We start from the raw sequence: 15,881 nt of genomic DNA on the forward strand, positions 1-15,881 counted from the left end.
GAAACAGAACCGCAGGTGTGCAGATAAGATTTTTTTTGTTTGGTAGCTGACCTGTGCTGTCTGACTCCACCATCGTTGTTAATTTTATTTTAGTCCTCTTCCGCCTCTCTCTCATGGGCCGGCCGTCCATATCGACCGTAGTTGGGTTCGTGGGTAAGGCCCAGGCCTGGTGGAGAGAACTCGAGAATATACGTGGCTCCGTGGACCGACTACGGACTATGCGAATAGCAGAAAGTAAATACGCACGCCATCCAGCGGCCGCGACAGTTCCTAAACCGAGAAGGAAAGGTCACTTCTCTTCTTCCCCAGATCTCTCCCCTCACCTCGATGGAACCCTAATTCCTTCTCATCCCCGCCTAACCGATCATCCATGAAGAACTACAAGACATCGGCGAAGCCTTCATCCCACAAAGGCCCCTCCTCCTCAGGCGGCGGCTCCGCCTCGGGCAACCGCAAATCCAGGTGGGAATCCGATTCCAAGCCCTCCTCTGACCACCACCAAGTCGTACCGGACACCAAGCCTTCGAAACCCAAGGACAACCCCTCTGCCGCCTCTCCGGCGGCGCCGCCTCTCCCAGCCTCCCTCCGCCCTCCTCCCGCCGCCGCCGCTGCCGCTGCTGGTCCCCCCTTTGTCCTCCCCGACCCTGCTGCAATCCCTCCTCCTCCCCCTTATGGATTCCACAACCTCGAGCGCCGTACTATCGTTCTTGCCGACGGAAGCGTCCGCTCCTACTTTGCCCTCCCACCCGACTACCCCTTAGACACCGCCTTTGGCTCCGCTGGCCGCCCAGGTTACGGACATGGCCCGGAGACCGGCCTAGGCTTAGGGTTTGATAAGCGCTTCCCGCCCCCAGGGGCCCGATTCAGCCCAGAGGACTTCCGCGAGCCGCCACCTTATGGCCGTGGACCTCCGCCGCAGCATGATTACTGGGCGTCGCTTGGACTCGATGGCCCGCAGGAAGGCGGTGCATCGTCGCTGAAGAGGAAGTACGGGGAGGAGGACGAGTTCGCATGGCACAGGCAGCATGTGATGCAGTACGGAAATTCTAGTGCTAATCCCAATAGGTTCCCTTTGGGGCCTGGCGGAAGCCCATTCCGGCATGGTGATCGTGATGATGTGAGGTTATCGAAGCAGGCGAAGCTTGGGGGCGAAGATTACGAGGACTTTCCCTCACGGAGGAGGCGACATGATGATTTGCCTCCGGTTCAGGTGGATGTGGATAGGCAGGCATTGAAGAGGGCGTTTCTTAGGTTGTCAAAGACAATCAATGAAAGCTCGAACCAGAAGAAGAATTATTTGGAGAACGGGAAGAACGGGCCTTTGCAGTGCATTGTTTGCGGCAGGTTTGGTTACACCGGAATATATATATATTTTTTTATTTCTTTACATTTTCTGAATTTTTATTTTTTATTTCTTTACTCTTTCTGAAACTCAATCCTTCTATTTTGTTAACCAAAATTTGGACATGTTTGGGTGCCTCCTTTGCATATATGTCTCTTTACGTTGTGATGCAGGAATTTTATTTTATGCCTGTGATGATGTGATTATTTCTTCTCTTTTTCTTTAATCAAGATTCAGTTATCTGACTTGTTTGGATATAACATTCATGGCATATATATCTCTCTTTATGTTGTTGTGCAGGAATATTTACAAGTTTTTTATTTTGGATATTATTGCAGTTGCTCTATGGTTATCTAGACATCTTTAGGGCTGTTTGGCTTAATATATTTGGAAAAATTGCATCTACATATATAAAGTATAATATAAAAAATCAGTTTTTAGTTTATGGATTATATGAAATATCCTATCCAAGGACTAAAATAGCCTCACATGCAGCGTCTTTACGTTCACTTCAATTAAGTGGATGTTAAAATATATTCTCTCAATTTTCAATCGGAAGAAAAGAGGGAAGACATAAGACTTTTGTTTACATTGGTTTCTTATTTAACATCATAGATTTTGTATCTTGAAACAGATAAAACCAAATGACGCCTTAGTCATTTACTCATCTTTGATTGTTAGTTTTGAGATGTTATCATGTTATGAATTGATCTTAAACAGGCCCCATCTTTCTAATCTTTTCATTTGCTAAATCAGTCATATTATAGTATTTTCATCTAGTAATTTCCTTTGTGTGCTCATCCTATCCATTTGATTACTTTGTTTTCCCATTTTTCTATACGTGGTATTATGTGCACTCCCCAGTTACATGACAGTTGGGCATGCAAAATGAGTACATATTTTGGAAGTACTTCAACATACCATATATCCATCTATCTTCGATTATGAACCCTTTGATTTTTTTTTTTTTTTTTTTTTTTTTTTTTTTTTTTTTTTTTTTTTTTTTTTTTTTTTGCTGAGGTATTGAGGAATTCCAGAAAAAGGAGATTTTTAAAGTCAGCCTTAGATTGCATGAGATATATGAGAATGATTCTTAAAATTGGAGAGCTTGTATAGCTTGAATTTTGATGAGGCTGAAATTGCAGAGTTAGACTTAGGATCATAATTTTTTGGATCTGTTTGATATGCACATTAGAAAAATCTCTTGTGGTCGTGCACCTATGCAGGAGACATGCTATAGCGTAGTAAGTGAACTTTTCTTACACAATTTTATATTTGCATTGGTTATTGAAAATCTATCTTCAATTATTATGTATCTTTCTTTGGCTTTGATTTGTAAGCAAAGTCAATTGAACACTATAGGATGTTCATCAAAGGCATCTGCGAGGAACTACATTTCCATCCTTATTTGCAGGCACGATTATGCAGAGTTAGAGTGACTCCTATAGTCCCATCAGGCTGTGAGATTATTTCATCCACCAACTGAACTTCTGTGCCTGGTGCATCTTTTTGCACAATATGCTTCTTTCCCTTGGTTGCATGAGCAAGTGATTTTATTTGTTTAATACTGTCACAGGCATCGTGGCCTGTGGATATGTCTTTACTCTTGTAGTACTTGCTTTATGATGAAGTTGTCAATTCATCTTATCTGAGGTTCCTTATTTGAAGCTTTCATGGAAGTTAGATGTGTGTGGCATTCTCCTTTATAGAAATGCAATAAAGTAGTTGAACATACTTCAGCCTTTGCTTTCTGTTAGTCTTACATCCTGTGTGTAGATCAATTGATGATTGGCCATGCGCTTGGGGAAATTTGTGGAGCTGTTCAGTCACAACAAAAATCAGTAAATAGGTAAACCTAACTATAGAGGGAAACGGTTGCCACTATTTTTTATGATGAGTCTGCTGACAGCATTAGAAATTACTGGTTTCATGCGGGACAAGGGATTGTTATTTGACCCCAAAAGAAAGTTGATGTACTTCTCCATGTGGAGCAACAAGCGTTTCTATATCTTTTCTTGCACCCGAAAGAAAATTGGTTGTTTGTTTGCATTTTGTATATCTAGTTATTCTTTTGCAACCCTTAGGGTAAAAGTTATCCTGTGAATTGTTTCGTAGATATTCGTCTATTGTTCTTTTACAGTAGGCATATTTTGTAGGCGTACTATTTCAATGTGTGATTGTGATAATCTTTTCACCTTTATGGTAATATACTACTGTACTATATATATTATATAAGAACACGGAATTCTTGGACAGTGTGCATGAAATATTCTGGTAGATGTGATCTTGTCACTTCACAGGGTATTCTCTGTGGCTAGTTTAGGCTTTTATATTTGTCTATTGTTCTTTTACATTAGATATTTGTCTATTATTCTTTTACAGTAGGCATATTTTGTAGGCATCTAATTCAATGTGTGATTGTGATAATTTTTCACCATTATGGTAGTATACTACTATATGATATATATTATATAAGAATACGGAATTATTGGACACTGTGCATGAAATATTCTGGTAGATGTGACCTTGCCACTTCACAGGGTATTCTTTGTGGCTAGTTTAAACTTTTTCCCTCTTATCTTGTGCTACTCACATGACATCATAGTTTACTACAGGTGATTAAAATGGTATATACGCCAAGCAGTGGCATTTCTTGGAGACATGGTTTTAGTTTCTTTCCATATTGAGCACAACTGATATGATTTTGCACATGCTTTATGCATATGCACATTGATATTTTCTCACTTTCTTTTGAACTATGGACTTATAATTAAGCACTAACAATTGGTTGAGATTTCTTTACATGAATGTTCTGCTTGTGTTTCTTGAAGAATGTCCAGTGCCACCTCTGAGTGTCAAATATGTTATGCAGATTTCCTTTTTTTCTTTTTGTCCTTTTCCTTGTTGGACAATTTGTGTACCATGTTTGATTGGCAGAAGACACAAACTGGTTGTACCTTTTGGTTCTTGGGTGAGGTCAACATTATCATTAGGACTTTGCTGTACCAGAAAGAGTACTTCCTTGATCCAGCATGTTGCTTATTTTTCATGTTCCACGCTAGCCGGGGGCACTTATCACTCATGCAGGAGTGTTTATTTCTTATTTCTGAGATAGTAGTTTCTTTCCATGTGGAATGTGTTTATTTGCCTCTGTTGGCTTGTTTGTACCTTAGAAATGAAAGATATTTCTTATATCTTAAGGTACAATCTTTCTCCTTTATTTTCACTCCTCTTATGTAGAGAGATGTTGAAGGGTTGCTACTTGTCTGCATGAATGTAAATTGACCTTTAAGTCTGGTCACTCTACTTACTAATTGGAGCTGCAGGTTTCATGACAAACCTCTTATGATTTGCCCGGGCTACGACATCGATTTAAGTTCTGGAGGATTTTCTGGACTCATCTGAGTTTGTGTCATGCTCGATGAATTTATGTGTGCTATTTGATATGCAATCAATAACCTGAAAATAATGTAATTTGCTGCTTGTGGCTGTACTTCTGAAGTTCTGTTTCTTCTGAATACTAGATTGGCAGCATGATGATAATTAAAAACAATAATGAAGGGCCAACAACTATTTGAGGCTAGCTAAAATTTCTTCCTTGATGTCTGACTCGTATTAAGCCTCACATCCATTGCCGACACAAACCTTTTCATATTAAATGGGCATATGGTGTATGAGTGGGTATTTTCATCTTATAACCTTTCCATGTGTCAAATCTACTTTTGGATGGTTGTACTATAATAGCATGACTGTACATATGTGTAAATATCCACATGGGCTAAGTTCAGCGTGGCAAGATCTTTTGGTGAAAGCACCAGAATGCAATAGATTTTGTGCTAATGTGTAACAGTGTTTGAGGTTTTGTCTGTTTACCTCTGTTTGATACAGTAATGTTTGCCATTTATTTGCTTATTGCCCTGCAATGTAATCCTTCCTGCAAGTCCACTTCAGTAAGGTTACACGTCACTGTTCTTTGTGTAGCTGTTTATATATGGTGTCTGGTGTTACCTTTTGATTGTTGGGGAAATATTCCCATTTTGAGGTTCAATTTATTTGAAGATGAAACTGAGTAGCTGAGTCGATTATGTTTTTAGCCCATGACAGTTTTTAATTGTTCTATGCAGCTATCTGCTTGTTTGTGTTTGAAAAATCTGTAATGCAAGTTCATTGATTTGATTTTGGACTTCTATGTCGGTGTGCTTGCGTGTGTGTTTGTGACTTTTGTGTTTTCTTAAGGGTGCTAGCAGTGAGGTCTTGCTTGGGGTCCATGGATTGTTAGTTTGGCCCTGCTTTCATGCCTTTGCTATGTGGTAGAGCCTGATTACGAATGGGAACATATGGGCCCTTATTATTTATGGTTTCTTTGGCTATTATTTGCAGCCGCCACACCGAGTTGTGCTTGAGCTTCCACTCCTAGTTTATTGGGGTCACTTCTTTCTTCGATCCAAGTTCCTCATAATGTTTTTATTTATCTTATTTATTGGTCTATTTCTTCCCCTTCCTGCAGCTTCCATTTTGAATTACTTTTGATTTTTGATGTACTTTACAATCTGCTTTGGTTGCAGCCAAACAATTGCAAATGATAATTAGCAGCTCATTTGTGCCATTATCATGTTTCACTGTTACAATCATTTTTGCTTCAATTATTTAGGTGATGTCCACCATACTGAGCTCATTTTAGCTTCTTGTTCTTGAAACATATACTTCTATGATCCTCAGAGTATAAAGCATAACTTATATAATGGCTAGCGAACAAATTTCCCTTTGATATTATTCTTCCCCTTCCCTTGGATTTACTATCAATGCCCTAATGAAATTCCATAATGTTGAAATGAGAATGGAGTTGTAACTACTTGTCTATGATTTTACATTGACTGCCAATGGTTGGAAAAGTGTACCGCTTGAAATGTAATAAATTAATAGACTGCTTGCTTATTTGTGTTCAGTTGGCTTTGGAGGTTGTGATGAAGCCAAACATATTTATTGGGTTTTATCTTACAATTTCAAGTTGCTAGCTTCTTGGAGCTCTTTTGCAGTGCTGTATATGTTTTGGGGTATTCCTTGGATAAGTTAATGAGTCTAAACCAGTATGGCATGAATAGTGCAATCTTCATGCCTTGGATGGTGTCAAAAGTTGAAACAGGGATATATTGACCTTCTGTATAATAATAAGTAGTAATGAGCCCTGTATATGAGGTTCATGTGGAGAGTACCATAAGTCACATGGCGTCTACAGCTCTGTACTTGTTCTTGTAATTTGACTATGCATCACTAGGTTCCTCATTGATATGTCTTCTGAGTTATTTGATATCTGTTACAACTTGTAACGGTTGTCATTTTGTATCTAGACTTTTTTTGCAGATGTGTGTGTATATATTCAGCGTCCTGCTTTAATTTATTTATATCCAGTAAGTTTCTCATTCTTCTGTTATTGCGTGTGCTTTATGTGGACAATGGCAGGGCATCTAAGGACTTTGCAGATGTGCATGGACTTATCATGCACGCATTCAACTCTCAAAATGCAGATCTGCATGTTGATCATCTTGGGTTACACAAGGCCTTGTGTGTTCTTATGGGATGGAACTATGCAAAGGCCCCTGAAAATTCTAAGGCCTATCAATTGTTACCTGCCGATGATGCTCAAATTAATAGGGAAGATCTTATCTTATGGCCTCCAACAATTGTTATTCACAACACAAATTCAGGTAGAAGAAAAGATGGCCGCATGGAGGGTATCGGTAACAAAGAGATGGATACTAAGCTAAAAGGTAAATGATAGATTGAATTCATTAATTTCTGCAAAGCAGCTAATATAAGTATTCTTAGAACTGGAGGCTCACTATGTATATGCCTGTAGGGGTCATTTAGTTATCAAATGAATTTAAAATTAGTGCTACTTTTGTGTATTGTAAGCTTTAATAATCCATTGCGTGTCATCTATCCTGCAGCTATTCCAACTCTTGCTTATTATCTCTTTGTGCAGCTTTCAAATTTTACAAGGTCTTGTTTGGTTTGAAATTAAGCTCTAATTTCAACTAATATTTATTTCTTAGTCTTCATTCTTTTAAGATTAAACTTAATTAGATATGAAAAAAGATAAAAAGATGTTTGGTTTATGAACTAGTTTAAGGGTTTCTGAACTAATTTAGAAGGAATTCCTAAACTCAAAGCAAATAAGGCTTAAAGGAACAAAGTTTGAATAAGCGCATTTACATCTTCTTCCTCATAGGTTTGTTGTTGTTTGGTTCAAGTGTATGCTCTTTGCTCATCATTACTATGCTCTTTGTTTATCATTAAGCTTTCACGAACATTTAATCTCCCATCACTCCATCAGTTGCTGATATTTTTGTAATTGATTTTGCAGTTGTTGTCAACCTTCATTTGCAGTAATTTAACATTCTTTTAGGTTTTCATATTTGTCTGTATATAATATACACTTCGATATCTACTGGTACAAATAATTTTTGTACTAGCTTCTTTCAAGTTTTTATGACTTGATTCACCTCTCTCACGGAGGAACTGAGTTCATGTCAATTGGTCATGTAAATTTGTACCCCTCACCTTGTTATATGCCTTGTACCTTTTCTGAAATGCGAATCTCTCAAGATTGTCAGTCTTAACTGTGTAAGTGATCTGTGAAATGCTCCTTCATTTCACCCTCCTAAGTGTAGCTTCCAGTCTGTTGTCCATGGACATTGTGATTCTTTGCTTGCTATTATAACAATTTCAAGGTCAATAGTGTTCAAGTAGTTTAAGCAGGTCGGTTCTGTGGTACCAATTCTTTATACTGTTTCCTTGAATTTAACATGTGTACATCTTGCATTGGACATTGTGGTATTGAATAGGATTGGCCATTAGTTGGATTTTGCTGGGTGAAGTTTGGATGTGGAAAGTCACCAAACTCATCATTTATAAGTTGTCCACACATCAAGCTCGCTTGTCAACACAACTAAAGTAACAACCTATTAAATTTCAATTTGTTTTGAGTAATATGGAGGGAGGCAAACTAGATCTGAGTATGTTTGATCTAGAAAATTACTAGCAATTTGTTCTATCAACTGACGTTCAGTTCCCATCAGCACTATTTTTTTATTTGTTTATATTGGTGGATTGAGCCACCCAAAATGAACTGCTGGACTAGTATGGCAAAGTTAAACTGGGCTTATTTGTTATTAAGTTGATCTGGAGTTTGGCTTGCCCTTGGTATTCTACATGAATATTTTGCATGAATTTTGCAAATTGGTGACTATTAGGGACATCACTCTAGAATTATAGCTGATTCTGCAAGGTTGGGATTGTTTTGAAGTTCTTCACTGTTAACTGACTTTGTTATTGATGGTTCTCATTTTTCTGTGATACCTGCCATATTAACAAACATGAATGTTTTTTTGTCTATTGTCATTGTCCTGATCCTACTCAGTTCTAATACCATCTCTACCATTATCCTAACTAACTGGTTAAGAAAGAGTAGCTTTTTTCTTACATATGAATCATATTTATCTGTATTTTCTTGCTGCACAATTACTGTCATTCTTCATTATGTGCCCAGAACATTATTTAATCTTGCAAATGGAGGATGGTGATCCTATTCTGTTATCTTCATCCCTATGTTATTCATAACTTGGGTTTGCTATTGGTTGTAACTGTTTTGTACATTAGACTCAAGTAACTTCATCATTGACTTTTCTCTGCTCACTAGGGTTGAAAACGGATCGGGTACGGATCAGATAGTGTTCAACCCATATCTAGGTCTATATTTTTAGTCCAGATATAGATATTGAACGGATATCAAAATTTAAAACCATATCTTAACTGAATAGATACGAATAATTTTTAGATAGAGGATTTGATCTTAAACGAATATTGATTGAATTTAAAAGAATTATAATATTTTATTTAAATATAATTAACACAAAAATATTAAGAGTTTTACAACAAATAAATTTTTTGTATGTCAAATATGTAAATTAGAAAAATTAATCTGTATAAATAATATATAACGTATTATTAGTAACAATATTAATATTTACTATTTAAATAAGCAAACTAAAAACTGTAAATCATTTAAAAAATATGCGGATAAACGGATATCTAATATATGTATCCGAATCTAAAAATATATCCAACTGGTACCCGAATCCGTATCCGAATCGGATAGAAATTTTATATCTAAATCTGATCCGAGTCGGGTCGGATCGGAGTTAATCCAACTTGTTTTCACCTCTACTACTGACACTAATACATGACTCAACACAAACATATAGAAAAACTTTATTCTATTTGAATAAAGGTGACACAGTTGGACCTCTGGGAAAAGTTGATTCCTTGATGTCATATGTTTAGGATTTTCTATGTTCTTCTTGGCAAGCCATCATCTGTAATGATAGTTTCCTTGATGTGCTATTCGAACTTGGATTTGAATTAGCATCCTATATTTTGATCCCATGCCATGATATGGATGAGTTCTGAATGTGCCCTCTTGTTGTTGGTAAAGTATTCTTGGTGGTGCTGTTGGCACTATGAGTTTGAGGGAAGGTGCCACCAAGGAAGAATATTTGGTTTTAGAAGAGGATATCTTATGTAATAACATAGATATGTAAATGAAATGTCATGCTTCATAATGTGAAGTACTGCAATACCTTTTAGGTGGATCATTTCACTTGCTAGCCATCTCTGCCTGACATTGTCTAGCACATGTCAAGAACATTATAATGTATATGATCCTCCACTTTCCTACATCCATCTCGTTGATTTGCTTGTCTTAAATATGAGAAAGCCTTTTATTGGGAATAACTGTCTGGTGGTCTTATGCCCTTCATGTTTTATAGGCGCAGACTTAATCCAACTTTTCTATCGTGACCCCTAGCTACTCTTTTGCACTAGAGACAACAGCAATCTCATCTGTGTTTTGAGTTTGGTATATTATACGTACCATGCTTTCTCTGATCTGAATACTCTTTTGTTTATTTCTAGTATTTCATTTTTTATTCATTCTGTTTTGTCCAACAAGCGTTCTGAGATAGGGGTACCTCCTCTACGGAGGACGCATTGTTTTCAAAGGGCCTATAATTTCACGCCTGCCCTGTCTTTCATGGAGATAAATTTCATCTTGGACAAAAAGGCCTGGTTGCCAATATACTGGTTGGAGTTGTGTTGACCTCTTGGGAGGAGGCTACCCTAACTATCATCTATGGGAAATGACTGGTAGTTAAATTTAGTCAATAGTAAATTGAGAAGGTTGTCTTACTAGCATTATATGATATGTGAAGTAAATTATCGTCAGCCTGTTATATCTGAAGTGCCGATGAATTTCATCATGGCCAAAAAGACCTGTGGCAACATACTGCTTCAATTTCATCCATGGCGAAATTGCCTACTCTAGTGGTAAATTCAGAAGGTTTTTGTTGTACTTGTACTGGATGAGGACGTGATGTGTTAAAGAATCAGTGGCCCTGTTATGTTAGGTCCTGAATATTCTCTCCTTATGGTAAAAAAGAATGGTAGGTCAAGAGACATTCCCTTGAGAAATTGCTGGTCCATTCATTGTTTAGTGTCTGTCTGGGTATTTTGGAAGTAATATTACTTAATTAGTATTTTTTTAATAGAGAAGACAATTTCGATGAGGACTATGATCTTGTGTGGCCTACCAGTGAAAATGAGCACTGTTTTGTTGGACTGGAAATTATGGAGTACTCTTGTGGCACAAGAATACTTTCTGTTTTTGTCCTATCAACGTTCTTTTCTGTTTGGTCTCAGAACTAGGATTTCCTGGTGGCAAGTCAAAGTCCCTCTATGGAAAGGAAGGACACTTGGGAGTTACACTGGTGAAGTTTGCAAATACTCAAGCTGGACTTAGGGAAGCTGAGCGTCTTGCAGAATTCTTCGAAAAGGAGGACCATGGACGCAAAGGTTGGGCACTTGCACAAGCTATTCAGTCTAGTGATGATGAGAGGAATCCAATGCTTTTCAAGGTGGATGAGAAGACTGGTGAGAAGAAGAGGATCTTTTACGGTAATCTAGCAACTGCATCAGACCTCGATAAATTAGATTTTGATATGAAGAAAAGGGCTACCGTCAAAAGTAGAAGGGAGTTTGATCTGTCTGACTAGTGCGCCCAAGAGGTACATTTATTTGTTTTGCTCAATTAAGATGAACTTGTGGTACTATGTTGGTCTTATCTTTGGTGTGGGGAGAACAGTACTTGTTTCTTTCAGTTTAATGTTGCACACTATGCCAGTAAGTTACACTAAGATCAGGGTTCTCTTTTGGAACTAAAATTTATGAAACCTGCGTCAACGTGTTTATGACAGATGACCTATCTAATGGTTTTAACACTGCAGTTGCTTACATGCACCCTCGCCCTTCCATACAATTTGGATGATGATCAGGTTATTGGCTTCACCTTACCTAAATCATTTTAACTCTTCAGTTTGAGATTGGACCGGAAGGGGAATTTTAAGATTGATCAGATGTTTTCTCGTTGGTGGAGCAATTATGATTGGTAATTCATTTGTAACATCTTTAGGAGGATTAAGAAAAGAGAGACATATTAGCATCAGGAAAAGGTGACCTTTTGTAAAACAGCAATTTACCTGTCATTAAGTCCAGGTCTTTGCTATACACGTGTGCGCATCTCTTTATACCTTTTGATTTAAATTCTATCTTTACTGTTCGTTAAGAAAACGATCTCCATTTGGTATGCTATGTTGTGTTGTTATTATTTTGTTATTGAAGATCATCAAAGATTGCAGGAACCCTGCATCAAGACTACTCAGATTCATGTTAAACTGAATGTTAACGGTACAATATTAATCTACTACTTTTCTTCAGCGCTGTTCATCTTTAGTTCGAGCAATCTATCCACAATGATCAATGAATCGCTTTCTTAAATGAATTAGGATTTTTTTTTTCATTGAACTCTCTCGCTCTCGCTCTCTTTCTTATATTCATGAAATTGACGTTCTACTTTCACTCTAAGATAATTACATTCTATCGATATCCATCTTTCTACTACGGCCCACCATTTTGTCCTTAGTGCTTCAACATGCAACTCCACCCATCTTTCCCTGTTCTCACCACCAAAACATGAGCTTCTCATCACCACTACATAAGACTGGACCAACTACTCGAAGCCCCACCTGTCCACTCTCTCTCTCTCTCTCTCTCTCTCTCTCTCTCTCTCTCTCTCTCTCTCTCTCTCAACGAATTCTGACACTCACAACCTTCAAACTCCATTTTCCATCATTGGCTAAAGATCAAATATAATGCCATTATCCCACTAATGGATAATTAAATATCTATCAAAAAAATTGATAAGATGAGCGGCCTCGATCACCCCAATTTTCCATATAACAAGTGCATTAAACATCGTGTTCATATTTACGTCCAACAAACACTAATTAGTACAGATTACAAAACGCCACAAGTTAATAACCCTCTTAAATCTAAAATGATGGGGATGTAGGAATAGCAAATCTTAAAGTGGGCTTATAGCGTATGTTAAGCGCCGCCCTCTTCCTCGGAGATCGAGGTCGAGGTCGAGGTCGAGGTCGAGGCAAGGCAGAGGAGGAGATCGGCGAAGGCACCGACGATGTACTTGTGCGCCTGCTTGCGATTGAGCGCGAGGTAGCAGAGGAGGAGCTCATGGAGGTGGGCGAGGTGTGCCCTCGGGTCCAGCCCTAGCGCCGCCACCATCTCCTCCATCGATCGCCGAAAATCCCAGTACGGATCCGGGGAGTACGTCGGCACCGCGATCCCCGCCCCAACACCGACGGCGGCCGAGTCCACGATCGAGTTCGACCGCCCCGGCGAGGCCGGGAAGAAGCGGCGGGAGGCGATCGCAGTGGAGAGATCGCGACCAGACGGCGATCCCTCCATGGCGGCGACCTCGTCGGCGGCGGATACGGAGGAGGAGAAAGAAGAATTGGCGGTGGCGGTGGCTGTGGCGGCGGAGAGGGAGACGGAGGAGGAGAGGGTGGGCATCAGGGTTTCGAAGTCGGAGGCGGCGGGGTCGTACAGGGAGTTGAAGTTCTTGAAGACGAAGGAGGTCGAAGAGACGGAGGAGGTGGTGGTGGTGGTGGTGGTGGTGGAAGGATCATAATGGGAAGAATCTGGACTTAACGGAGGGGTAGAATGAGAAGGTCGCTTGAGGCGAGAGAAGCAGCCATGAAAACCTTTTCCCAACATCTCTCTCTCTCTCTCTCTCTCTCTCTCTCTCTCTCTCTCTCTCTCTCTCTCTCTCTCGCGAGGAGAAGGGAGTGGACGAGGAAGAAGCAGGGCTACTTATAGCTGTTAGTGGTGAGTTATTCTATTTAATCATTCAAAATAGTAACTTGCAATTATACGATATATTGCTTAATTCCCTAAATTGTAGATCAGAGGACTTGTTTGACTTAACGTGTTAGTATATATATATATATATATATATATATATATATATATATAAAGTTAAATCTTATCCTAGAAACCTGCATTCGTGTCTAGAAATTTGTTTTGTGTGCGTACGTGTACCATATAGACGAGCATTATTAGTTTTTACGTATATATATATCAATAATGTAAACATATATTGTGTGTATAGAAATTTGCGTTACAAAACAGAGCTTGCAAACTAGACAAATTATTCGATATAATCTGAAATTTTATGAATATTAATTTTAATAATATTAATTGGTTCACTATATTCGCAATCTATACTTTTTAAACTATAATAAGAAACACTTTAATTTAAATTTCATGTCAAGTTAAAAGTAACAATAACACAGTTAAATCTGGTTAACAACGAAAGACCTAATTTTTCTAAACTCATTTAAAGTATTCAAAATAAGGTTAAAAAGTAAATATATCTTAAATGCATTTTAAACTAACCAAATTCCAAAAGGGCATACAAGGTGCAATTATTAACAACTCCATGTTATGTATAAAAACATCCTATTATCACTTAAAACTTAAAAGAAATAATTCTATTTTAACCACCTAAATTAATATCAAAAATACTTTACCTCGACGCTGTTGACAGAATTTGTGAAACGACCAAATTATTCCTCCACTTATAATTACGGATAATTAAGTGGCTTAGCTAATCAAATATATTTTTAAATTTCTTTGTAAATTCTTTTATTGTTCTTGTAACCCATCTCTTTATCCTATGCCCCCTCCTCATGATGTTCCTTGGCCTTCGTATCCGCCAAATTCGATAACTCTCATGCAATGTGGGATCTCGCAAAGAGCCTCTCTCACCTGCCCAAGTCCTAGGTCTCCGACATCGACTCGTACAACTCAACATCAGATGACGTCATCTACGACTCATGTGGCACTGTCATCGACATCAACCTCGGTAAGACCTCCATCTTTGGCTCCCTCTCTAGCTCCCTCCTCGATTCCCTCTCAACCCTCGCATCCCTCCAATCCTTGCAGCTTTAATCTAGATCTCTCACCACTTCCCTTCCCTTTCCAATTTGCCCAAGTCCTAGGTCTTTGACATCGATCCATGCAAAGTAGGTTCAACCTAACTAGATCTCCAACCTCCTCCTTTTCTTCCTAAAGCTCATCATGCTCCAACTCCTTATTGAGATGTCTTCGCCTCCATCCCTATCCACTGTTTCTCTAGTCTCTTCGGGTTGTAATACGTCTCAATGGATGACAACCCCTTCAACCCTAGTCCGTCCCTAAGGATGTCGCCTCCATTAACAATTTTATCGTCTTCTCCGCCTCTAGTGCCAGCATCGGCGGCCTTCCCAACCTCAGAATCTTACGACTATCCTACAACAACTTTACTGGCAGGTTACTGTCTTCCCTTGATATGGAAGACTAAAGGAGGGGACCAGACTAGGAGAAGAGGAGAGAAATGAAATAAGAGATTCATTCGTAGATGAACCTTTGCCTATACTAAAGAAACTTATGAGATTGATAAAGACTTAAAATTTTAATTAAAAAAATTTCTTAATTTGCATGTGATTTGTTCGTGCATAGGAGAGTAAACATGATATATATTTGTCACTTAACTATCAAGTGGCAACTTATGGATGAAAATAAATATTATAAGTCTAACTTAATAAAAAAAAATTATAATATTTTTAATAAATTAGGAGGCCATTGTATATATATAAAAAAAATAGTTTAGAAAAGTCATACAGAAGAAAGTGATAATTTAGAGGGTTAAAAGTAAATTATCCCAAGCTTAAAAAAAGGACTTCTTTTACAGTGGGTCCGCAAGTAATAGAAGCATACAGATTACAGAGTGAAGTGTAATTACTGTCAAAAAAAAAATGTAGGGCCTAAAACAAACCTTACCTATAATTATTGTATTAATGTCTTTAACTAGTCTTTCATTATTTAAAAACTGGGCTGCCATCTGCAATAAATATTGACGTGACGGAAGCCGGGAAATGGGGTGATGAATTCCACCTCCTACTGGTACATGGAATCTAGGTTTCTCTCTCCTATTAACTAAACTATATATGCTAAAGATTATAAAAATATTTGTATCTCTATCTTATTTTTATTTTAGTTTTTTTAAAGTAAAATATTCATTAAAACT

At 38.2% G+C, this 15,881-nt stretch overlaps 2 protein-coding genes across 3 annotated transcripts; one reads left to right on the plus strand and one right to left on the minus strand.

Annotated features, from left to right (window-relative positions):
• Positions 1–213: 213 nt before the first annotated feature.
• LOC140777419 (uncharacterized) lies at positions 214–12,171 on the plus strand. Of its 2 annotated transcripts, XM_073121513.1 has the most exons (4): positions 214–1,344; positions 6,803–7,110; positions 11,099–11,463; positions 11,683–12,171. In XM_073121513.1, the coding sequence occupies exons 1-3, from the start codon at positions 371–373 to the stop codon at positions 11,449–11,451; spliced, it is 1,635 nt and encodes a 544-aa protein (XP_072977614.1). In that variant the 5' UTR covers positions 214–370; the 3' UTR covers positions 11,452–11,463; positions 11,683–12,171. The 2 variants fall into 2 exon arrangements, with proteins under 2 accessions (XP_072977614.1, XP_072977613.1); XM_073121512.1 differs by having other exon boundaries at positions 11,099–12,171.
• A 527-nt stretch (positions 12,172–12,698) lies between these two features.
• Positions 12,699–13,724, minus strand: LOC140777303 (uncharacterized). The gene has a single exon (XM_073121325.1). It carries the CDS (start codon positions 13,526–13,528, stop codon positions 12,842–12,844), a length of 687 nt encoding a protein of 228 aa, XP_072977426.1. The 5' UTR covers positions 13,529–13,724; the 3' UTR covers positions 12,699–12,841.
• Between the last annotated feature and the right edge of the window lie 2,157 nt (positions 13,725–15,881).

The sequence above is a fragment of the Typha angustifolia genome, chromosome 15 (genome assembly GCF_048772165.1).
Source record: "Typha angustifolia cultivar Huaian chromosome 15, ASM4877216v1, whole genome shotgun sequence".
In the NCBI taxonomy this organism is placed as follows: domain Eukaryota; kingdom Viridiplantae; phylum Streptophyta; class Magnoliopsida; order Poales; family Typhaceae; genus Typha; species Typha angustifolia.